Source organism: Physeter macrocephalus, chromosome 18 (genome assembly GCF_002837175.3).
Source record: "Physeter macrocephalus isolate SW-GA chromosome 18, ASM283717v5, whole genome shotgun sequence".
NCBI lineage: Eukaryota > Metazoa > Chordata > Mammalia > Artiodactyla > Physeteridae > Physeter > Physeter macrocephalus.
This window is the reverse complement of record NC_041231.1, coordinates 59,848,012-59,872,270: the sequence shown is the minus strand read 5'-3', so window position 1 is coordinate 59,872,270 and position 24,259 is coordinate 59,848,012. Positions and strand designations below refer to the sequence as shown.

At 36.8% G+C, this 24,259-nt stretch overlaps 1 protein-coding gene across 7 annotated transcripts in view; it reads left to right on the top strand.

Moving 5' to 3' along the window:
- The window catches only part of ZCWPW2 (zinc finger CW-type and PWWP domain containing 2), a 142,841-nt gene that overhangs the window by 105,837 nt on the left and 12,745 nt on the right, over positions 1 to 24,259 (top strand). For all 7 annotated transcript variants that reach the window (XM_028478908.2, XM_007108652.3, XM_055079745.1 and 4 more), the window contains one exon: positions 14,485 to 14,531. In XM_028478908.2, coding sequence (XP_028334709.1) covers positions 14,485 to 14,531 — 47 coding nt within the window. The remainder of the gene's footprint in view (positions 1 to 14,484; positions 14,532 to 24,259) is intronic.

Genomic DNA, 24,259 nt, shown 5'->3' with positions numbered 1-24,259 from the left:
GCCTGTGCTCCGCAACGGGAGAGGCCACAACAGTGAGAGGCCCGCGTACCACAAAAAAGTAAATAAATAAAAAATAAAATAAAAGATAAAAAATAATAAAGGCAACAATACCAACAACTGAATAAAACAAAACAAAGAAGAAAATAACAGTAATAATAATATTTTCCTGGGGCCTCCTCTGTCAGTATCCTTGCTCCCACCGTGAGCCAGAGCCATCCTCCACCTCCCCAGGAGGCCTTCCAGTACTTCTAGGTAGGTCTGGACCTGCTTTGGGCACTGTGGGGCCAGCTCAGACTCTGACCTGGCCCACCTCCCACGTGTACTTGCCCCCAAAGTCCACTGCTGCAAAGGCTAGATTGGTCTCAATTGTGGGAACACTCGTCTATTCAGGTATTCCACAGACGCAGGATTTACCAAGCCGTTCTCAGGGATTTAATCCGCAGCTTGTGTAGCTGCACAGAGAGATTTTCATTCCTCTTCCTTAGTTACACCACCCCTGGAGCTCAGCTTTGGTTTTGGCCCCATGTCTGCATGTGGGCCACCCTCAGGCGTCTGTTCCTTGCCCAGGCAAGAGGGAGCAAAAGCAGCGGCTGCTTGGAGCACACTTACTCACTCAGGCTGGGGAGGGGTACAGCAGCTACAATTGGGTTGTGCATGAGTTGCCTGCAGTGGTGTGGACCAGCAGGCAGTTGCAACAGACTGTGGCGCACTCGTTCTGGTGGGAATCCCTCCCAGTGCCCACGGAGGCAGGCACTGATGTGTGGGGGCGGTGGCGGTCCTGCCCCCCACGTGCCTCTCAACTATGGCACCTTGCTTTCCAGGCAGGCCAGACTTTTTCTAGGGGCATTCCTGGCCATGCATCCCCTCACTCCTGTCCCCTCTGCTGTATCTGCACAGCCAACAGTGCTCCTCTCCCCATATCCGTTCTACCAACCCCTCACTTTAGCACTCAGCCCCCGCCAGCATCGGCAGACTGTTGTCCCCAGGCATGGGTGCCCAGGGCTGATTCCCAAGAAGGCTTTGGGATGGGTAGCGTTCAGGCCCCCAGAACCCACACGGGAGACCCTGGCCTGAGGGGCAGGCAGGCCCACTTAGATGGGAGCCCCTCCCAGTGCCCCCGGAGGCTGAAGAAGCCGGTGGGTGGGGAAAGGGGTTGTAATGGCGGCTCTGCCCCTTGCGCACTACTCAACAATACTCCTTGTTTCTGTGGTGTCCCGGGCTTTTCCACAGACTTTCCTGGTTGTGGAGCTCCTTATTCCTGTCCCTTCTGGCTATCTTTTCACAGCTAACAGCTGTCCCTTCCCTGGATCCACACTCCAAATCCCACTTTCCAGCACCCAGCCCCCCTTTGCAACTGGCGACTCATGACTCAGACTGGAATGCACAGAGCTGTGGTGTAGATCATGCATGCAGTTCTTACTTTGTCCTGTCTTCCACAAACCATCCACTGCTTTCTCCTTTGATCCCCTGAAGTTCCTTTTCTGTCCCAGCTGATTTCCCCACCATGAGGGAGTTTTTCTGAGTGTGGGAACCTCCCCTCACCTTCAGCTCTGTGCCAGGGCTGCTGGTCCCTTTTTTGATTCCTCTTTTCTTTTTTTCTTCTTTCTTTCATCCTACCTGGTTGTTGAGGGGATTTTTCCTCTCCTTTTAGGTGTCTGAAGTCTTCCACTCATGTTCAGCAGGTGCTCTGTGAGAATTGTTCCATTTGTAGGTGTATTCTTGATGTACTTGTGAGGAGCGACGAATTCCATGTCCTCCTATTCCACCATCTTGACTCCTCTACTGTTCTTTTTACTGTCACCATAGTTTTGCCTTTTCTGGAATGTGATATAGTTGGAATCATATGGTATGTAGCTTTTCAAATTGGCTTCTTTCACTTAGTAATATGCATTTATGTTTCCCCATGTCTTTATAGCTCTTTTTTAAGCACTGAATTTTATTCCATTGTTTGTATGTACCACAGTTCATTTATCCATTCACCCACTAAAGGATATCCTGGTTGCTTCCATATTTTGGCAATTATTAATAAAGCTGCTGTAAACATCCATGTGCAGGATTTTGCATGGGCATAAGTTTTCAGCTCACTTGAGTAAATGAGCAAATACTAGGGAGTGCAATTGCTGGATTACATAGTAAGAATATGTTTAGTGTTGTAAAAAACTGTCAAAGTATCTTCCGAAGTGGCTGTACCATTTTACGTTCCCACCAGCAATAAATGAGAATTCCTGTTGCTCCACATCCTTGGTGTGGGTCATTCTAATAGGTGTGTAGAGGTATCTTATTGTTTTAATTGCAGTTCTCTAATGACATATGATGGTGAATATCCTTTCATATACTTATTTGCCATCTTTGAATCTTCTTTTGTGAGTTGTCTGTTTATTGCTAATTTTGTAATCCAGTTGTTCATTTTCTTATTGTTGAGTTTTAAGATTCTTTGTATATTTTGAATAGCAGTCCTTTATCAGATATGTATTTTGTAAATATTTTCTCTCACTCTGTGGATTGTCTTATTCTCTTGAGAGTGTTCTTTGTAGAATAGAAGTTTTTAATTTTAATGAAATCCAGCTTATCAGTTATTTCTTTCATGCATCTTGCCTTTGGTATTATATCTAAAAAGTTATCAGCATATCCAAAATCATCTAGATTTTCTCCTATGTTACTCTCTAGGAGTTTTATACTTTTGCATTTTACATTTAGATGTGTGGTCTATTTTGAGTTAATTTTTGTGAAAGGTGTAAGGTCTGTGTCTAGATTCTTTTGTGTGTGTCTGTGTGTGTGTGTGCACGCCATGTGGATATTTAGTTGTTCCGACATCATTTGTTGAAAACATTAGCTTTTCTCCATTATATTGTCTTTGCTCCTTTGTCAAAGATCAGTTGACTATATTTGTTGGGTCTGTTTCTGGGCTCTGTATTCTGTTCCATTGATCTATTTTTATTATTTTCCCAATATTATACTGTCTTGATCATTGTAGCTTTTTAGTAAGTCTTGAAGTCAGGTAGGATCAGTTCTTCAACTTTGCCCTTCTTCAATATTGTGTTAGCTTTTCTGGGTCTTTGTCTCTCCATAAAAACTTTAGAATCAGCTTGATATCTGCAAAATAACTTGTTGAGATTTTGATTGAGATTGCATTGAATCTATAGATCAAGTTTGGAAGAACAGAGATCTTGACAATATTGAGTTTTCCTATCCATGAACATGGAATATCTCTCCATTTATTTAGATCTTCTTTCATTTTTCATCAGAGTTTTATAGCTTCCCTGGTATAGATCTTGTCCATATTTTGTTAGATTTATGGCTAAGTATTTCATTTTGGGGGTGTCTACATAAATGGTAATGTGTTTTCAATTTCAAATTCCACTTGTTCATTGCTGGTAAATGGGAAAACAGTTGACTTTTGTGTTAATATTAACCTTGTATCCTGCAACTTTGGTCTAATCACTTATTTCTTCCAGGAGTATTTTCCTTGATTCTTTTGGACTTTCTACTTAGATGATCATGTTATCTGCAAACAAAGATAGTTTTATTTATTTCTTCTCAATTTGTATATTTTATTTCTTTTATTGTCCTATTGTATTAGTTAGGAGTTCCCGTACAATATTGAAAAGAGTGGTGAGGAGAGAATGTCTTTGACTTGCTCCTGATCTTAGTGGGAAAGCTTTGCATTTCTCACCTTTAAGGATGATGTTAGCTGTAGATTTTTTGTAGACTCTTCTCAAATTGAGGAAGTTTCCGCCTATTCCTAGTTTGCTGTGAGTTTTTATCATGAATGGGTGTTGGATTTTGTCAAGTGTTTTATCTGCTTCTATTGATATGATCATGTGACTTTTCTTCTTTAGCCTATTGATGTCATGGATTACATTAATTGATTTTGAATGTTGAACCAGCCTCGTATACCTGGAATAAACCCCACTTGATTGTGGTGTGTAATTCTTTTTTATACATTGGTGGATTTAGTTTGCTAATATTTTGTTGAGGATTTTTGCATCTATGTTTATGAGAAATACTGATTGCTCTGTAGTTTTCATGTAATGTCTTTATTTGGTTTGGGTATTTCAGGTAATATTGGCTTCATTGAATGAATTAGGAAGTATTCTGTTCGCTTCTATCTTCTGAAAGAGTTTATAGAGAATGGGTATAGTTTCTTCCTTAAATGTTTGGTAGAATTCACCAGAGAACTCACCTGGGCTTGATGCTTTCTGTTTTGGAAGTTTATTATATTGATTCAATTTTTAAACAGGTACAGGCTCTTCAGATTTTCCATTTCTCCTGTGTGACTTTTGGCAGATTGTGTTTTTCAAGGAATTTGTCCATTTCATCTAGATTATCAAATTTGTGGGCATGGAGTTATTCATAACATTTATTTATTATCCTTTTAAATTCCATGGGATCTGTAGTGATGCCCTCTCTTTCATTTCTTGACACTAGTATTTCTGTTTTCTCTTTTCTTTTCTTAGTTAGCCTGGCTAGAGGCTTTTTCAAAGAAACAGCTTTTGGTTTTATTAATATTCTCTATTGATTTCCTGTTTCCAATTTCATTTGTTTCTCCTCTCATTTTTATTTCTTTTCTCGTGTTTACTTTAGATTTAACTGGCTCTTCTTTTTCTAGCTTCCTAAGGTGGAAGCTTGGCATACTGGTTTTAGATCTCTGGTCTTTCATAATATATGCATTTAATGATATAAATTCCCCTCTAAACACGGCTTTCACTGTATCTCACAAATTTTGATAAGCCATATTTATTTTTTCATCTCATTCAAAATATTTTAAAATTTCTTTTGAGATTTTTTTTGACCCATATGTTATTTAGAAATGTGTTGTTAAAGCTCCAAGTATTTGGGGATCTTCCAGTTATCCTTCTGTTTTTGATTTCTACTTTTATTCCATTGTGATATGAGAGCAGATTATTGGATAGGATTGGTCAAAAAGTTAGTTCGGGTTTTTCCGAAACATCTTACGGAAAAACCCGAGGGAATTTTTTGGCCAACCCTATATGATATCTATTTCTTTAACTTTTCAAGGTATGTTTTATGGCCCAGAATGTAGTCTGTCATGGTGAATGTTCCAAGCAAGCTTGAGAAGAATGTGTATCTGCTGTTGTTAAATGAAGTAGTCTATAGTCTGTTCTGCCTTTTGTAGTGTTAATTGAGCACTTCATATAATTCTGTTTTCTCTCCTTTCATAGCATGTCAATTATTCTTTCTTTTTAATTTTTCTAGTGGTTTTCCTATAGTTTGAAATATTCATTTACAGTTATCTAAGTCCACTTTCAAATAACACTTTATAACTTCATGAGTAATGAATGTACTTATATTAACAAAAATTTCCTGATTCCTCTTCTGTCCATTGTATCATTGTTGTCATTCATTTCATACATACACACACACACACACACACACACACATAATATATAATTGAATATATTGTTGCTCTCATTTTGAACAAAGTATTTTCTGTTAGATACATTAAGAATGAGAAAAATAAAAGTTTTTACCTTTACTTAGTCATTCTCTGCTGCTTTTCCTTTATGTAGATCCAAATTTCTGGTTTATACCATTTTCTATCTCTTTTATAATTTTTTTAATAGATTTATTTATTTTTGGCTGTGTTAGGTCTTCATTTCTTTTTTTAAAAAATTTACTTATTTATTTATTTATGGCTGTGTTGGGTCTTCGTTTCTGTGCGAGGGCTTTCTCTAGTTGTGGCAAGCGGGTGCCACTCTTCATCGCAGTGCGCGGGCCCCTCACTATTGCGGCCTCTCTTGTTGCAGAGCACAAGCTCCAGACCCGCAGGCTCAGTAGTTGTGGCTCACGGGCCCAGTTGCTCCGTGGCATGTGGGATCTTCCCAGACCAGGGCTCGAACCCATGTCCCCTGCATTGGCAGGCAGATTCCCAACCACTGCACCACCAGGGAAGCCCCGGGTCTTCATTTCTGCTCGTGGGCTTTCTCTAGTTGTGGTGATCGGGAGCCACTCTTCGTTGCGGTGCATGGGCTTCTCATTGCAGTGACTTCTCTTGTTGCAGAGCACGGGCTTTAGGCACACAGGCTCTAGAGTGCAGGCTCAGTAGTTGTGGTGGACCGGCTTAGTTGCTCCGCGGCATGTGAGATCTTCCCAGACCAGGGCTCAAACCCGTGTCCCCTGCTTTGGCAGGCAGATTCTTAACCACTGCACCACTAGGGAAGTCCCTCTATCTCTCTTTTAACATTTCTTGTAAGGCAGGACTTCTAGCAATAAATTCCTCCAATTTTTCTTTGTCTCACAATTTGTATATTCCTTTACTTTTGAAGAATAATTTTACAGGGTACAGAATTCTAATTTCATGGGTTTTTTCTCTCAACACTTTAAATATTTCACTCCACTGTCCTCTCGCAGTTTCTGAGAGGAATTGGATGAAATTCTTATCTTCCCTCCTTTATAGGTAAGGAGCGAAGATAAGAATTTCCCCTCTCTGACTTCTTTCAAGAATTTTCTTATTTTTGATTTTCTGCAGTTTAAATAGGACGTGTCTAAGTGTAGTTTTTATTGGCATTTGTCCTGCTTGGTGTTCTCTGAGCTTCCTGGGGCTATGGTTTGGTGTCTGACATTAATTTGGGGAAATTATCAGTCATTATTAATTCAGATATTTCTTCTGTCCCTTTCTCTCTCTCTTGTCCTTCTGGTATTCCCATTACACACATGTTACACTTTTGTAGTTGTCCCATAGATCTTGGGTATTCTGTTCAGTTTTTTTTTTCAGTCTTTTTTCTCTTTGCTTTATCAGTTTTAGAAGTTTCTATTGATGTATCCTCAAGGTCAGAGAGTCTTTTCTCAGCTGTGTCCAGTCTACTGATGAGCCCATCAAAGGCATTCTTCATTTCTGTAACAGTGTTTTGATCTCTAGTATTTCTTTTTTATTATTTCTTAGAATTTCTATATCTCTGCTTACATTGCACACCTGCTCTTGCAAGTTGTCTACTTTTAACGTTAGAGCCCTTGGTATATTAACTGTAGTTGCTTTAAATTCACAGTCTGATAATTCCAACATCTATGCCATATCTGGGTCTGCTTCCAGCGCTTTCTCTGTCACTTCAAACTGTGATTTCCCTTTTAGTATGCCTTGTAATTTTTTGTGGAAAGGTGAATATGATGTACTAGGTAAAAAGAACTGTGGTAAAGAGGCCTTTAGTAGTGCAGTGGTAAGGTGTGTGGGGTAGGGGAGGCATTTTGTAGTCCTGTGATTAGATCTCAGTCCTTGTGCTTTGAGTTTCATGAGTGCTTCTCATTTTTTTTTTTTTTACCTCTTAGGTGGTCCATGATGGCTAAAGGGGGCTGGAGTTGGAATTCCCTTCCCAACATGGAAGGCTACAGCAGGCTGGATTTGGGCGTTTCCCTTCCCCCAGGCTGGTTAGGCTCTGAAAAAACCGCAGTAGGTTAGGTTCTGGTAAAATAGTTTCTCTTGAGGGCAGGCCTTGTTAGAAGAATTGAAAGCTCTGGCATATTTCAGAACCATTACTTTTTTCCTCCCACTGCCTGAAGCACAGGGAATTATTTTCCCAGTTGGCAGTGTGAGAACTTGATGGAGCTCCTGGAGGTAAATTCACCAAAGTACATCTCCCTCCACCAGGACTGGATCCTTCTGGGGTTTTTCTCTCTCAGGCTTGTTCACAGTGAGCTTCCAGCACTTCGTGGATTTCAGTTCCTATTTCCCTCCCAGGCATTGGCTCTTGGCGAGGTTTCAACTCCAGTAAATTGTGGTTCTTTTAATTTGCCAGTAAGCAATTTGTCTCTGCAAATTTGGGGGCAGTGGTTTGCCCTGTGAACTCACTCCCTGAGGGATCTAAGAAGAGTTATTGATTTTCAATCTGTTCATCTTTTTACTTGTTGTTAGGACAGAGTGGTGACTTCCAAGCTCTTTACTGACAGACAGGAAACTGGACTGTCCTTTTTGTTTTTAAGAAAATGCTCTCAGCTGTCATGTTTAAAGAAGAACATACTGACAGTTTTTCTGAGGCAATGAATGGACAAGCTTTAGAAAAATTATTTAAAGAAGAGAAGCCATTGATTTATATTAATATTTGTACCTCTCTCTAATATGGCTGTAAATAAAAATTTTTAACATCTGTTATGGGTCATGAGGCATAACCATCTCTACTCATTTGGAACATTTTCATTTTCTACCTGCAGCTTCTCTTTTATACTTTAAAAATATGATTTGGATGTAGCTCAGAAGAGGCCCTTTTAATTATCCAAATCTACATTTCCTGTTAACTGCTTTTTACTCTGTATGTGAGGGTCCTTACATGCAGAGATTTCTGAAGGGAGGAAATTAAACCTTTCTAGGGAGAATGCAGCTCTTAGAAAGTAGTTAATGCTGCTGAAGTTGAACATGGACCTACTGTTACTATCAGAGAAACCGCTAGTGATTGTTATGTTTTTAAGTATTACATTAGAATTTCCCTTTGGCATTTGAAATTAGAGTGGTTCTCTTGCATTGGAAGACGATTCTGCAACTTTTGAGCATAAAAAGTTCCTTGAACAACAGTTTGGATATTTCTGTTCCCAGTTCATCTCCCTACTGGAAATTTTACATAAGAATGACTTACATTTTGAGGAGAAACATAAATTTTTATTCTGTTATCATTAACTCTCAATATATAATCAGAGTCCTTTGGATCCAATTTTAGTTTCTGTGTTTCTTTTTGTGCAATTTTAGCTATTTGTACAGATTAATATTTCATTGTGATTTTTATTGTTATCAGAGGTCTTCAAAAGAACAGGGAGAGGGCTTCCCTGCTGGCGCAGTGGTTGCGCGTCCGCCTGCCGATGCAGGGGAACTGGGTTCGCGCCCCGGTCTGGGAAGATCCCACATGCCGCAGAGCGGCTGGGCCCGTAAGCCATGGCCGCTGAGCCTGCGCGTCCGGAGCCTGTGCTCCGCAACGGGAGAGGCCACAACAGAGGGAGGCCCGCATACCACAAAAAAAAAAAAAAAAAAAGAACAGGGAGAAAAAATTTTTAGATACAACAAAATTTACTCTATCTTGTAACTGCTATCAGGTTTCACTGGGCCACGATCTTATTTTTCCCTCTCTTTTGAAACTTTTTGTTATTTTATCATTACTCATCAATTATTCCCAACTATGTTTGAAAGACAAATAATTATTTAAATGGAATAATGATGGAATCACTTAAAAAGAGACAATAGTGAAATATATCATCAATGAACTATTTTTCCTAGTACTACAAGGAGGTCTCTCTCTTTCTCTAACACACATACCAATTAGCTAAAATGGAAGAGAACTTTTTTTTTGAAGAGAACATTTTTGATTATCTAAAATCCACCAGACATTGTTTTAGGAGCTTTATTTATGTAGATTATATTATTTAAATCTCACAATATACCAATATATTGCTCCTGGGTTATCAGTAAAGAAACTGAAGGTCTGAGAACATACAGTGTTTTATATTTTACACTGTCTAATATAGTAACTTATGCCATGTAAATAGTCTATGTATTTCAGTTAATAAATTATATTAATTTGTTCATGTACAATGTATATTTCAGATCCATATAATATTTTGCATAAAATACATATACATTTAATTAAGTATAAAAAAATTGAGCACCTGTGCATATGAAAAATGGTCCCTGCCTTGAGGCACATCTTAGCCTTGCAGAGTGCTTACACATATATAGAAGTAACCATAATATCAGTACAAGTTAGAAAGTTCTATGGCCTAAGGTGACTATGGATTTGCAAAAGAGGTGGGAATTTCTCCCAGTTGAAGAATCATCTGTGTTGGTAGATGGTCTTGTACGTTCATCAGTAGGGAAAAAGTGTACTCCAGAAGAAGGGATTATTTCAAGCACACAGCTAAGCACAGGAAAAAGGGCAGTTTACATGTGGCCAGCCAGTTGTAGGTATAAATATAATAACCTGCTCCTCTAGATTTCTATGTTTTATGAAAATAATTTTTTTACTACAAAATTTGCTTTTAGATAGCAAGCATTTATTTTCTCTTATATTCATGGGTATTTATCCTTTTTGTTTGTTTTACATGTTCATTGTGAATTATAATTCTATATTGATAAATTAAATTTCCATGCATTTTTCTTTAATGTTAAATGTAACCCTAAAACTTTACAATTAATGTCCATAGCTCTTTCCATTTTTCATTACCACAATATTAAGGTTTCTAAAACATATCTATGAATAAATATTTACATATAATCTATTCAATTATGGAATTCCAGATTGAACATTTTTTAAAAATCCAACAGTTGTGCCAATGATTTTTACTAATACACACACATATATACTTTTGCTCATATCAAAATGATATCTTGAAATAATTTTCTATACAGTTGACCCTTGAACAACATGGGTTGGAACTGCATGAGTCCACTTACATGCAGATTTCAGTGAATTCACTTAATAAATATATGGAAAATTTTGGGGAGATTTGTGACAACTTGAAAAAATTCACAGATGAACTGCATAGCCTAGAAATATTGAAAAAAATAAGAAAAAGTTATGTCATGAATGATTAAAATATATGTAGATACTAGTCTATTTTATCATTTACTACCATGAAATATGCACAAATCTATTATAAAAAGTTAAAATTTATCAAAATGTATGCAAACACAGATTGTATGTGGAACCATTCATAGTCGAGAGAAATGTAAACAAGCATAAAGATGCAGTATTAAACCATGATTGCATAAAGATAACTGTGATACACAGTGTACTATGGTAATACTTTAAGTATTACCTAAGTAAGTATTACTACGGTAATACTTTCCTAGCCATCTCCTGCTGCTGTAGCAGTGAGCCCAAATGTAGTGCACATCTGCTTAAAACGCTGTGACACCAGTCACCTCTGCATGAGCACTTCGTCTTTCCACTAAGTTGCATATCACAGTAGAAAGTTCTTTCTCGCGGTTCTCATGTATTCAGTTGGCCAAAAAGTTCATTCAGTTTTAAGTAAAAATAAGACACGTTTTTCATTTTTACCGAGAATTTTATTGATCAATGTATTCACTAACTGAACGAATTTTTTGGCCAGCCCAATATTTTCCATAATATTTAGTGCAATACCGTTTCCTGAATAACACCATGGGACCCACAAAGTGCCACTCGTGATGTTTGAAGTGCTCCCAAGAAATAAGTCATGCTTGGTATGTACCACAGATTGAGGTCTGCAGCTGAAGTTGCCACCATTTCAAGATGGATGAATCCAACCATTGTTTAAAAAAAAAAAAGAGAAGGAAAGGAAATTTGTGAAGCCGTCACTGTGGTTACACCAGCATGTGCAAAAACCTTGCACTTTTTGTGCAGTACCTTTTTATCTTGAATTGAAGATGTGGCCTTAATGTGGGTGCAGGTTTGCTATCAGAAGGACATACCTTAGACTAATATGATTCAAGAAAAAGTGAGGTCATTATTTGACAACTTAAAGCAAATGGAAGGTGAAGGATCCTAAAGTTGGAGAATTTAATGCCTGCAAAGGATGGTTTGATAATTTTAGAAAGAGGTTTGGCTTAAGTGTCAAGATAACAGGAGAAGCAGCTTCTGCTGACCAAGAGGCAGGAGACAAGTTCCCAGACACCATTAAATCACTGAGGAGAAAGGATGTCTCCTGAACAGATTTTTAATGCAAACAAAAGTGCATTCTGGAAAAAAATGCCACAAAGGATATTTGTTAGTAAGGAAAAGAAGCGAGTTTCAGTATTTAAAGCAGGAAGGAATATGCTAACTGTATGATTTTGTGCAAATGCAGTTGGGTTTATGATCAGGACTGCCCTTATCCATAAAGCTGCGAACCCATAAGACTTGAAGGGAAAAGATAAACAGCAGCTGCCAGTCTTTTGGTTGTACTACAAGAAGAAGGCCTGGATGACAAGAAGCCTTTTTCTGGATTGGTTTCATCTGTGCTTTGTCCCTGAAGTCAGGAAGTACTTTGCCAGGAAGGGACTGCCTTTTAAAGTTCTTCTGATATTAGACAATGCCCCTGGCCACCCAAAACCCCATGAGTTCAACAGTGAAGGCGTCAAAGTGGCCTACTTGCCCCCCAAACACAACATCTCTAATTCAGGGGGTCATAAGGACCTTGTAAGGCTCATTACTCACAGTGCTCTATGGAAAGGATTGTCAACGCTGTGGAAGAGAATCCTGATAGAATGTCGTGAAAGTCTGGAAGGATTATACCATTGAAGATGCCATTGTTGTTATAGAAAAAGTGGTGAAAGCCATCAAGCCTGAAACAATAAATCCCTGCTGGAGAAGACTGTGACCAGATGTTGTGCATGACTTCACAGGATTTACGATGGAGCCAATCAAGGAAATCATGAAAGAAATTGTGGATAAGGCAAAAAGGGTGGGGGGTGAAGAGTTTTAAGATATGGATCTTGGAGAAATTCAAGAGCTAAGAGACACCACACCAGAGGAATTAACAGATGAGTGCTTCTGAACCAGGGCTAGATGAGGAAGAGGATGTAGAAGAAGCAGTGCCAGAAAACAAATTGACATCAGACAAGCTGGCAGAAGGTTTCCGAATATTCAAGATGGGTTTTGACTTTTTACAACATGGACTCTTCTATGATATGGGCTAAAGCAAAACAACAGGAACCCTTCTACGATACAGGCACTGAAACTAAAGCAAACGGTGGAAGAAGGGTTGATACCATATAGAAACATTTTTGGAGAAATGAAAAAGCAAAAAAGTCGGACAGAAATTAAGATGTATTTCTGTAAAGTTACACCAAATGTGCCTGCCTCTCCTGTCTCCCCTTCCATCTCCTCCACTTTGTCTGCCTCTGCCACCCCAAGACAGCAAGTCTAACCCCTCCTCCTCTTCCTTCTCCTCGGCCTAGTCAGCGTGAAGTTGACGAGGATGAAGACCTTTATGATGATCCACTTCTACTCAATGAATAGTAAATAATCATCTTGCCATACAGTTAATAAGCTTCACACTTATCTTCGTGTGAAAATCGAATACCTGTATGGCAAGTACTGTATGAGACTTTTTGTGTCCTCATCATCATCAGCGCCCAAGTATTCATCATGTAGAACATTGTGTGCAAGGTGTGTATTGAAGTGGATAGCCTAACCTTATATAGGCATAAGGTGAGTGATATTTAACATAAAAGTAATAACATGTTTTCTTACTGTCTTATAACTTTGCTTTCAAAGAATTATATTACCATACAGTATGTCTCTCTTTCTCTCTCATAATTGGAGATACTGCATATCAACCTATCATCACAGGTAAGGGGTTTTTAACAAAATGTAACAGTGTTTCCCATCCTGTCTTATGAGTATGACTGTACTACTCTATGCCATAAAAATGTGATAACCATTCATTCATTAGTGTATAGGAAAGGTTACTGTGAAACAATCATATCAATTATGCTAGGCAACCATAAAGCAGTCATATTGCTGTTTCTTTGTTAAATATGAATTTCTTTTTCACATTATCTTTTAATTTTTGATGTCTAGTATTAGTAATACGTATGATATCTACAGTGTTTTGTATCATAGAAGACATTATTGCTGTAGGTACTGACAGGCAGATGATTCATCTTGTAAACAGATAACTTACAGCATCGATATATACAGTACAGTACTGTAAATGTTTTTTCTCTTACTATTTGCCTAATAGCATTTTCTTTTCTCTGGCTTACTTTATTGTAAGAATACAGTATATAATACATATAACATACAAAATATGTGTTACTCGACTGTTTATGTTATCACTAAGGCTTCCAGTCAACAGTAGGCTATTGTTAACTTTTAGAGTAGTCAAAAATTATATGTGGATTTTTCACTGTGCAAGGGGTCGGCACTTTTAATCCACATGTTGTTCAAAGGTCATCTGTTCTCTGTTTGATTAGACTCTTCATTCTTGCTGAGTCTTTCTCTGATGCACTGTTGGCAGCTCAGGGACCCCAGATGGAGGCAGCAGGCATAAAGTTTAGGGACTTGTAGTCAAATGGATCTGCCTCCACTGCATGACCTCATGCTGTGAAGTGCAGATGGAGTACACCCCTTTTAAAACTATCACGAGGATTAAATAAGATGTTGTCTCTATGAAGTCTTTATTACATGTCTGGCTGGTAGTATAGGGTTGGCCAAAAAGTTCGTTAGAGTTTTTCCAAACTTTTTGGCCAGCCCAATAGATGTACATGTAGAGGTAGCACATAAGCCGACCAGAGTCTAGAAATGAGATACACTAGATGCTAGCTGGTGGACATCTAACCAGCCATCAGATTTAAAGGAGGAGGTTTGTCAAATAAGTATACCAATCCCTGATGTTATTACTTTTGGATTACTTTGTTTTACTCAACTCTGGGAGCTGAGTTTGTTAGCATTTTGATCCAAAGAACCACTGAAAACACATATCATGGTATGAGAAAGTAGAAAATTCTAACTGTGTAATGTTGCATTTATTTGAACAGGAGTGTAGTTCACTTTTTTGAAGCAGCCATACCTTATTGTCTTACAGACAAATCCAAAGCAGATGGCAAAGTTGCTGTGGTGGCCAAGAAAAGGGTAAGATCATGTTTTATTAAATCAAATATACAGGCTTCAAATTCAATCTTATTAACACTATTTTTAAAAGAAAATTAAATTAATATTTTAAATCAAAATGACATATAATCAAATTTTTCTTCCAAATGTTAGTTGACACTAGGAATTTAATATTTATGGTTACTTATATCAGTGTTATAGAATTATCAAATATTAGAATAATAGAAAATTGTAAGTTAACAAATAAACAATTGCTTTTATTTGTACATACTCATATACTAAAATATTTTTAATATGTCATGTTATTATAATGTATACAATCTTCACAGAAAATTCAAATAATTAAAATTCACAGCTTAATATGGACTTTACCTTAAAGTTAAGTAGAGAACAATATCAGACATTTGTATGAATCTTCTTAATGAAAATTTATAAAGTTAATAGCATTTTAAAAGAATTTTTAAAATTTAACATGTCATTCTATACATTGTGTGTGGAGATATGTTAACTCTAGTTACTGTCAAAACTGTGATTGGGATAGGTTGAGCCTTGACAGTCTCCTTAAGTGACAATATTCTCAAATAGTTTCTCTCGTGTCCACCACTGCCAATGCTTTTCCCACTCCCTTGCCAGCTTTAGATATCACCAGTTTTTACATATTTGCCAATATTTGAAAGGAGAAAAATATGCCATTGTTATTTCAATCTGCTGTTATTTATTTTATTTTAGTGAGGTTGAGCATTTTTCATATATTTATTGGACATATTTCTTCTGAAAACTGCCTATGCATATCCTTGCCCATTTCTTCCATGGGCTTTTTTTACTTTGATTGATTGATTTATAGGTTGAACTGCTTCTTTGGATCTTCATTTCCTTATGAAGGCTCCCCTGTCACATAAAACTTACCTTAGATAAATTTGTATGCTTTTCTCTTTTTAATCTATCTTTTGTTACAGGGACCCCAACCAAGAACTTAGAAGGATGGAGGAAAAAGACATTTTTCCTCCCCTACACTAAAACCAGTTATCTGAATACCATTTATTGAGTAATAAATAATCTTTCCCTTCTTTACTTTACTGTTTTTCTTTTGTTATCTTCTTTATAGTATATAGTATACCTTTTTCATAATATAACATATGGCATTTAACATGTCAAAATATCTGTTTCTATATCTATCACATATCTAGTCTTAAAAAGAATTCTAAATTGCTGTAATTATTGTTTCTTTATCTCTTCTTTAATGTGTGGATTGGTGATCCTTCATTACCCTACTTTTTCAAAAATTGTTTTCATAGTTCTTGCCTGTTTAGTTTTTCAGATTGTATGTATGTATGTATATTATGATGAATTGACATTTTAAAAACCCTTTCTGTCTGGGGAGGGACTGTCCCTCCCAAGACTAGCCAGTTCTTCTAGATGGCACAGGGTACATCTTTCATATGCACCAACTAATTCCAAACCCACATAACCCAACTACCTTATCAAATTCTCAAATACCAAGCCAGTATTGACCCTGCCCTAAATTATCCCAGGCCCAGGTTCCAGCCAATGGAGACCACCCCTCTAGACCAAAGCCTTCCAGAATTATTCAAAGTAGCCAGTCCTAAACTGTTTACCCTACCTTACCTTTCCTTTCCCATGGAAACCTCAATATAGGCACAATTTAAATAGTTTTAACAACACACAGATGAACTTTAGAAATATTTAGTTAAGTCTCCCAAGAAAAATTCTGTTGAGGTGATGATTGGTATTGTAGAAAATCTATGTATTAATTTGGAGAGAAATTACATGTTTACAAAGTGAATACACACACGTAGAAATATGTCTCTTTATCATTTTTTCTTTAGTTTTTTTCAATGTAGAATTTTACATATTTCTAACTAAGGCCTTCCCACATTATTTGTTACTGATTGGAAAAGGATCTCTTTTATTTTTTCTAATTTAAAACAAAATCATTTATTTATTTATTTTTGGTTGCGTTGGGTCTTCGTTGCTGTGCATGGGCTTTCTCTAGTTGTGGCGAGTGGGGGCTGCTCTTTGTTGCAGTGCGTGGGCTTCTCATTACAGTGGCTTCTCGTTGCAGAGCTTGGGTTCCAGCCGTGGGGGCTTCAGTAGTTGCAGCACACAGGCTCAGTAGTTGCGGCACGTGGGCCCTAGAGTGCAGGCTCAGTAGTTGTGGTGCACGGGCTTAGTTGCTCCATGGCATGTGGGATCTTCCCAGACCAGGGATCAAACCCTTGTCCCCTGCATTGGCAGGTGGATTCTTAACCACTGTGCCACCAGGAAGCCCCCTCTAAATTTTTAAAGCTTATATATAGAAAGTATGTATGTATGCATATCTTTTTTTCTAACACTTTATTTTTATTAATGCCAAGAGTTTAACTTATATCTCTTGAAAGACAAAATTAATGACCACTTTCTTTATTTATACATTTATGTATGAGGAATTCAAGCTATTATATTTTCTGATAAAGAAAAATTTCCCCCAAATTATTGCAAAAATTCTTCATAATAAGCAGGAAAATTTCATTAGCCCAATTGCAGAAGTTGCTTACATTTTATGAGTAGATGTCTTGATATTTGTGCTAATTAATAAGCTTGCTTATTAACATAGAATTCATGTACTGCAACTCACTTGATTCACCTAGCTTTATATGCATCATTCCACAAAGATAAATATTATAATAGATCTCTACTGCTGGCTTCTAGCACCAGGCAGAGAGATACCTCAGGAAAGAATAGTAAGTAGAGGAACCCCTTGGGAAGAGTCACAGTCAGGTTTCAAAACTCATTTAATTTCCTTTTGGATTTTACTTTTCTTCACCTTTCCATAGACCAGTGTTCCCAAAACTTGAATCATTCAGGTATTCCATCATCATTTTGCCATTTTCTGTTCTGTTAGTTACTATAGTTTTCTTTCATTTGATTAACCTTTTTAGTAATTTAATTTTTTTATTGAGGTAAAATTTAAACACCGTGAAATGCACAGATCTTAAGGGTGGAGTTTGATGAGTTTTTCTTAAGTGTATACACCCATGTAACTACCATTAAAATAGAGAACATTTTCATTACCCCAAAAAGTTTCCTAACCAAAATTTTAAGATGTAAATATACTCTTTTGATGTGAGTTGCATTTTCAAATATATAAATAAATATATATTAATATAGAAAATTGTGTCCATTTATCACTTTAAATCATCAGCAGAAACCTTCACATTGAAAGTTCTTTTTGTACTAATTTCAGTTTCCCTGTTCTCAAACTCTGTGCCACTCTATGGCAGTATTATGAAACAGCCTTCCAGGGGAGTGATTTTTAACAGATATTCTTTAGTAACTTAAAAACTAAACCTGCCTGATTAGGTTGCACGCTTTACCTCTTTTATCTTGAATTAAAATCTATAGGAATTCTGTAGGATAACTATTAGTAGGAAAGTAGTAAAATTAGACAAAATGGATTAATTGTTGGTATCCAGAGACTTTTCTATACCATTTATGAGAACAAGCAAAGACCCCTTGATTTAGAGTACCTCTTTTCTGGTGTGGATGATTATATTTGTTTCTTAAATAGAAAAGTCTACTATGGGACTTATATATTGGCTTAACCCTGTTTTTGACTTGACTTTCAGTTTATGGATCTGACTTCAACCAAACTGACCTCCTTGTAGTTTTCTTAAGATGGGCAGTGGGAATGGGAGGAGCTGGGATAGAGGGGAAGAGGGCATCGGGGAGAGTATAGCAGGCGTGAGGATGCCTTTGTTTTTCTTCCCTGGAAGTAAAATGACAGCATCCTAGTGTGAGGGCCATGCTGGTCTCCAAGCCCTCAGGTTGTTGTCCAGCAGCCGGCTTACGGCTTACAAAGGGTAGGTTTTCCACCCACAGGGCTGCTAGGTGCCTCTTGTTTTCAGGTTTCGGGTCCGAAGGGGAGTGCTTTGGGAGGTGGAAGTGGTGGGGGTATCCTAATCCGATGACTTGTCCCAGTGCACTGATTTATCTGAGAAAATTCAAAGTTCAGTTTTGCAGACCTGGTACTTGGTTAACAGAAATTCATCTTTATCAGTAATATCCTCCTTAACTTTTAAGAATTGTTTTCATCCTAATTACTAAAAAACAAAATGTCATTTCTAAAATGTCACCATTTATAATAATAGAAGATTGTATTAATTTTTGTTTCTCTACACATTATGCCCATTTGAAAATTCACTCAAGGTATTAATTCACTTGGAATTCAAGTTTAGTAATACTTAAAATCTAGTGTCGCAGATTCCAGAAATTCAAAACTTTTCAACCATAACTCTCCATGTTTTCTATTCTATATTTTAACTTTGAGCCAGAAGGCAATAAAAAGAATTCTACAAAATGTGATTGCTCTTTTGTTAAGATACAAAAACCTTTTCAACTTGAGTCCTACTAATCACATGAAGAGCAGGTGTTGTCCTTTGTTATTTGGGACTAAAGGTTGTATTATGCAGCTTTCTCCAGTTTTGTTGATTATATTCATTACAAGTGTAGTCCTTTCTCTCATCCAGACACACAAATGACTCCAACATCAGGCTACACACATGATGAATCTGGGTTTCTTCCAAAGTTTGGGATATTTCTCATTCACCATCACCTTCCTCATCCCATTCCATTAAAACCAAAACCAATCTTACTAATCCATAGAAAAGTGGATATAACATACAAAAGAAATAAAATAATAAAAGTGGATATAACATACAAAAGGAATTTGAATGTAGCTATTGCACTAGATATTAAAAATGATCTTTCTATGTCTAATAGAAATAGCTATTGTTTTCCTGTTTTCAGAGGGAAGTTGTTATCATTGGAAAAAATATGCCAGTGAAAATTAGTAGAATTTACATATAACTTATTAGAATGAATCTATAATTTTAAATTTATAAACATTTGGCTTCTGCCCATAATAGCTTCTTCAAACTTTTTATTTATATTAGACAACACAAGCCTATTTCTTTTCTTTGAAGACCTATAAATTATTACTTTTAAATTCTTTAAAATTGTAATGACTTTGGGGTGATATTTTTCTTTTCTTTATGTCCTAATACCTTTACTTTGCTTCAAAAATAATTTGCTCTGTTATGAAATATGTATATTATGTACACATCTTAAATCTGTACTCCCCCACATACTGGGAACACAGTCACCCAGATCAAACAAAGGGAGGTGTATCTTGCATATCCTTCCATGAATCTAGGCTCAAGAATGTCTTTCATTTCAACCTCTGGTATCCTCAGCTGATGTAAGACTTGAATCCAGATAAAATATTTTAAAGAATAGTCTTTTTAAAAAAAAAATTATGCTGTTGTGCAGAGTCTGTCTATTCCTGTGTAGGGGAGACCATCTTCTTTTGCATGTTGCTGAGGATTAATCTTCAGAATTTGACAGTGATTGTGGGTTAAAGAATCAGGCCAATTATCCTTACTACTCAAGTTGATGGAGAGAAAAGTGGTAAAATAGATAATGAAGGTCTCAAAATTTGTTCTTTAGTCCAGAAAGAATAGTGTAATATGGGTACTATAATCATTGAATGTTCTCTGTACATCATCAGCTTTTTAGAATTTAATTGAAATATGTAGATTCTAGAAAGTCTTCCTGAGAAATCTTAACCTTTTCCCAACATTCCTCTTGCTAAAATATCCAGTGACTTAGGAAAAACTATACACAAATAGGAATTGTTTTCAACAGACTTGGATTTTTAGACAGTGTCCAATTACAAGTCAAATAATCTAACTTACCAGCTTCATTCAATCAGATAAACAACTGATACAAGTTCTGCTTCCTTCTGATTTCCATGGAACTCTTTCCTCTCTGGACACCCTGTTCCTGTTAGTCCTTAGTATTCTGAAGCTCTATATAAATATGAGTACAATCTGTGCTATTTAAAAAAAAAATAAACTTCCTGAATTTCTGTGTTCTATCACTGGTATAGCTAGATGGTCAAAGACTGTTAAAAAAAAAAAAATCAAGTGCCAGACTTTAAAATTTATCAGTGAAGTACATAGTCATATAGTTCCTTGAGGTGTCCTGTTACTTCTGTCCTCAGCCAAGATTGGGAGGTGTTAATAGAAGGCCTTTTCATGCCTTCTGTTTAAGGTGGTCTAGTGGTCAATTTCTATTTTAGGGGAAAATATTCTCATGTGTCTCAGCTCACTGCTTGACCACACACTCCAGTATTTTTTCTAGTAAGCTCCTCAAAGCAGAGAAATCCACAGTGCTTTAGTGTGAACTTACACATGGCTGAAGAGAGTGCAAGGGACAACTAGATGTTTATAAGTCATGTTGCCAGGGACTGGTCTCTGATAGTGTCCAAATGTCACAGGAATACCCCTCTACTGAAGATTGACCAGAGTGAAGCATTGGGCATTGGCAGACATCTATGTAAGAAACACTGGATTTGTAGATGATCTGTTGAAATCATGTTTGAATAGGGCTAGAAAATGATCATTTCAGCCATCTCTCCTTTTCAAAGAAGTGTTAAAAACAAATATTATCTGGACCCGAAGACTTAACTTTATTATTGGTACTCTCCAGATACTCAGATTAAGTAATAACCATCTTTTACAATGTTGAATGAAACCAGTTTTCATCCTTTTCCAAGCATATATTTCCCAGCAGATTTCCCAAAGGGGAATGAGAATATTGGCTTTTCCTTCTATATGATGACTTTTGACAAGGAGTTTATGTACATTATTCAAGGTACAGATTCATTTTTCTGTTAAAGTAGGCAGCTCTTTAGTGATTACTGACTGACAATTATTCTCAAAAGGTTGCAAAACATATTTATGTCTTCTATGAGCATAAATGCTGATCAAAATTTTACACCCTCAGATTTAGCACAGCTAACAAACTTGTTCTTCTTGCTTAAAGAGATTTTTAATTTTTAATTTTGGGACTTCCCTGGAGGTCCAGTGGTTAAGACTCCATGCATCCACTGCAGGGGGCATGGGTTCAATCCCTGGTTGGGGAGCTAAAATCCTGCATGCCACACGGCCAAAAATTAAAAAAAAAAAAGTTTTTAATTTAGATGAATAGTGGCTTAAGGAAATGGGCAATATCAAGTCAGTGTGTGCAGATTATATTAATCTGATATAAACACAATTCTTATAGATTTTCTGTCCTTTGCAATAAAAGGCAGTTCTCTCATTTGCCATTCTAGTCCGCAATGCTAATTATTTTTTTTTCAGTAAATGGCATATGCTGTCTATACATACACCTCTTTGTTTTTATGTCCAACAAGAAAAGAATTAATACTTGCTTTGTTTTCTTTAAAATCAGTGACACTTGTATAGCAATATATTTGTGTGGATGGGTGGTGTGGGCTAGATCAGTGCCTGGAAAACTTTAGAGTCACCTGAAGAGCTTATTTAAGTACAGATTCCAGGCCCCACCCCCAGAGTTTCTGATTTGGTAGGCATGGGATGGGTGTGAGTATTTGCATTTCTAACAAGCTCTCAGGTGTTGCTGATTCTGTCATGTCGTGGCTCTTGTTCTGAATAGCATTGGACTGGACAGCATGGGAGAATCAGCTGTGCAACACAGGAAGAGAAGGAGAAGAGATAGATTAGATAAAGTAATCTTTAGTGTCTACTTGTACTGGGTTGGATAGTAACCTCCGAAAGGTATGTCCACCAGGAATCTCAGAATGTGACCTTATTTGAAATAAGGATCTTTGCAAATCCTTTGGGTAAGGATTTTGAGATGAGCTCATCCTGGATAATGTGGGCCCTCAATCCAACAATAAGTGTTCTTATGAGACAGACATCTATCCTTCAGGACTGTAAGACAATAATTTTCTGATGCTTTACCAAGTCTGTGGTAATTTGTTATGGCAGATTTGGGAAACTAATACACTACCAAAGTATAGCCATATCAAAGTGCCAAGTTCCCTCTGTCGTATGGTCTAAGGAAAAAGAGTAGAGTTCTGACACTGACCTGGTGGACTAGTATAACAATGAAACAGTGACTGAACATCAGCTAATTGCCAAACACTGTTGGATACTTCCTGGCATGTTATGTAATTAATCTTCCCTCAAATGCCTTGAGGTAGTTATTTTTTTAGCATTATTTAACAAAAGAAGACCCTGAAATGCAGAATGGGCATTTAGTCAGAAAATATTTATTAAGTGTCTACTTTACGCCAGGCTCTTGCTGGATGTTAGAGTAGTCAGTGACTTACCAAAGGTGATCCCACTTGTAGGTGCCAGAGTCAGCATCCAGATCCAGACCCTCTCCTTTCAGATGCAGTGCCCTTCTCCATCCATCATACGTTGTCAAAGGCTGGAGCAGGAAAGCACAGGGCGTTTGGCAAATACTGACTAGTCCATTTCGGCTGCTATGGAGTATTTAACAAAGGAGAAAAGGAATTTATTATGACCAGCACAACTCACCGTAATTTATGGTAGCCGTCTAGCAGTATTTCTTTCTATTAGTACCTATAAAGCAGTTTGCACTTTGTTACCTAAATTTCATTTCCGCTTGTGAGCAGCCTTTCAATTCATACTCAAATATGCATGTAATATAAGCTGATCCTTAATAACAAGATAGAAATAATAGCATTACATTGTCTTTGGAGATGTAGTTCAATGATTTAGCCAATATTTCTATACATATTTTTTACCATATAGATATATAACAGTCCTGGAAAAACTATTTGAATATTACCTTGAGGTTGAAGATCACAAAAAGAAGATCACTTACTCTTCAGCCTCATAATAATATGAATTCCCTGATTGTTTCATACAAACTTCCCCTGAGTGATTATTAGGATATACTTTTTTTATGAGAAGTAAATTAAAATATCCCTTTTTAACTGTAAATTCATCAGTTTCTACTTGTAATTCTGTTTCTCTGTGTATATTTTAAGGCTAAGATTTTGGTATATATAGGTTCAGGACTATTATATTTTGGGGGTAGATTGTTTCTTTTAGCATTAAGTAATAACCTTTTTATCTCTGATTATGCTTTTTGCCTTAATATCTGCTTTTTTCTACCAGTAATACTGTAGCAGTATTCCCTTTGTTAATAATCATTGATATATTGTATCTATCTCCTTACTTTCAATTTTTCCATGTCACTGCATTTTTAAAAATTTTTTACCTTCATTGAGATATAACTTATTCAGTCCTTTAAATGGTAAAATCCAGTGTTTCTTAGTATATTCACAGTTGTCAACCAATACCACTATCTAATTTCAGAACACGTTTTCATACCACCAAAAGGGAACCTGATATTCATTAGGAATCGCTGCCCATTTCTACATCCACTCAGTCCCTGGCAATCACTAATCTACTGTCTCTATGGATTTGCCTTTTCTGGACATTTCAGATAAATGAAATCATACAACATGGCGTTTTGTGTCTGTCTGACTTTTTTTCAACTTTTCACTTACCATAATGATTTCAAGATTCATCCACATTGTAGTATGTGTCAGTACTTCACTATTTTTAAAGGCTGAGTAATATTTCATTACATGGATATATCACATATTATCTATCCATTAATGGATATTTGGGTTGTTTCTACTTTTTTGGCTATTATGAATAATGCTGTTATGCACATTCATAGTTTCATAATTATGACCAAACATAATTTTTTACATGGACATATGTTTTCATTTCTCTTGGACATATACCTAGAAGTGGAATTGCTGCATCATGGGGTAACTCTACATTTAACATATTGAGGAACTGTCAAGCAGTATTCCAAAATGGCTCCACCATTTCACATTCCCA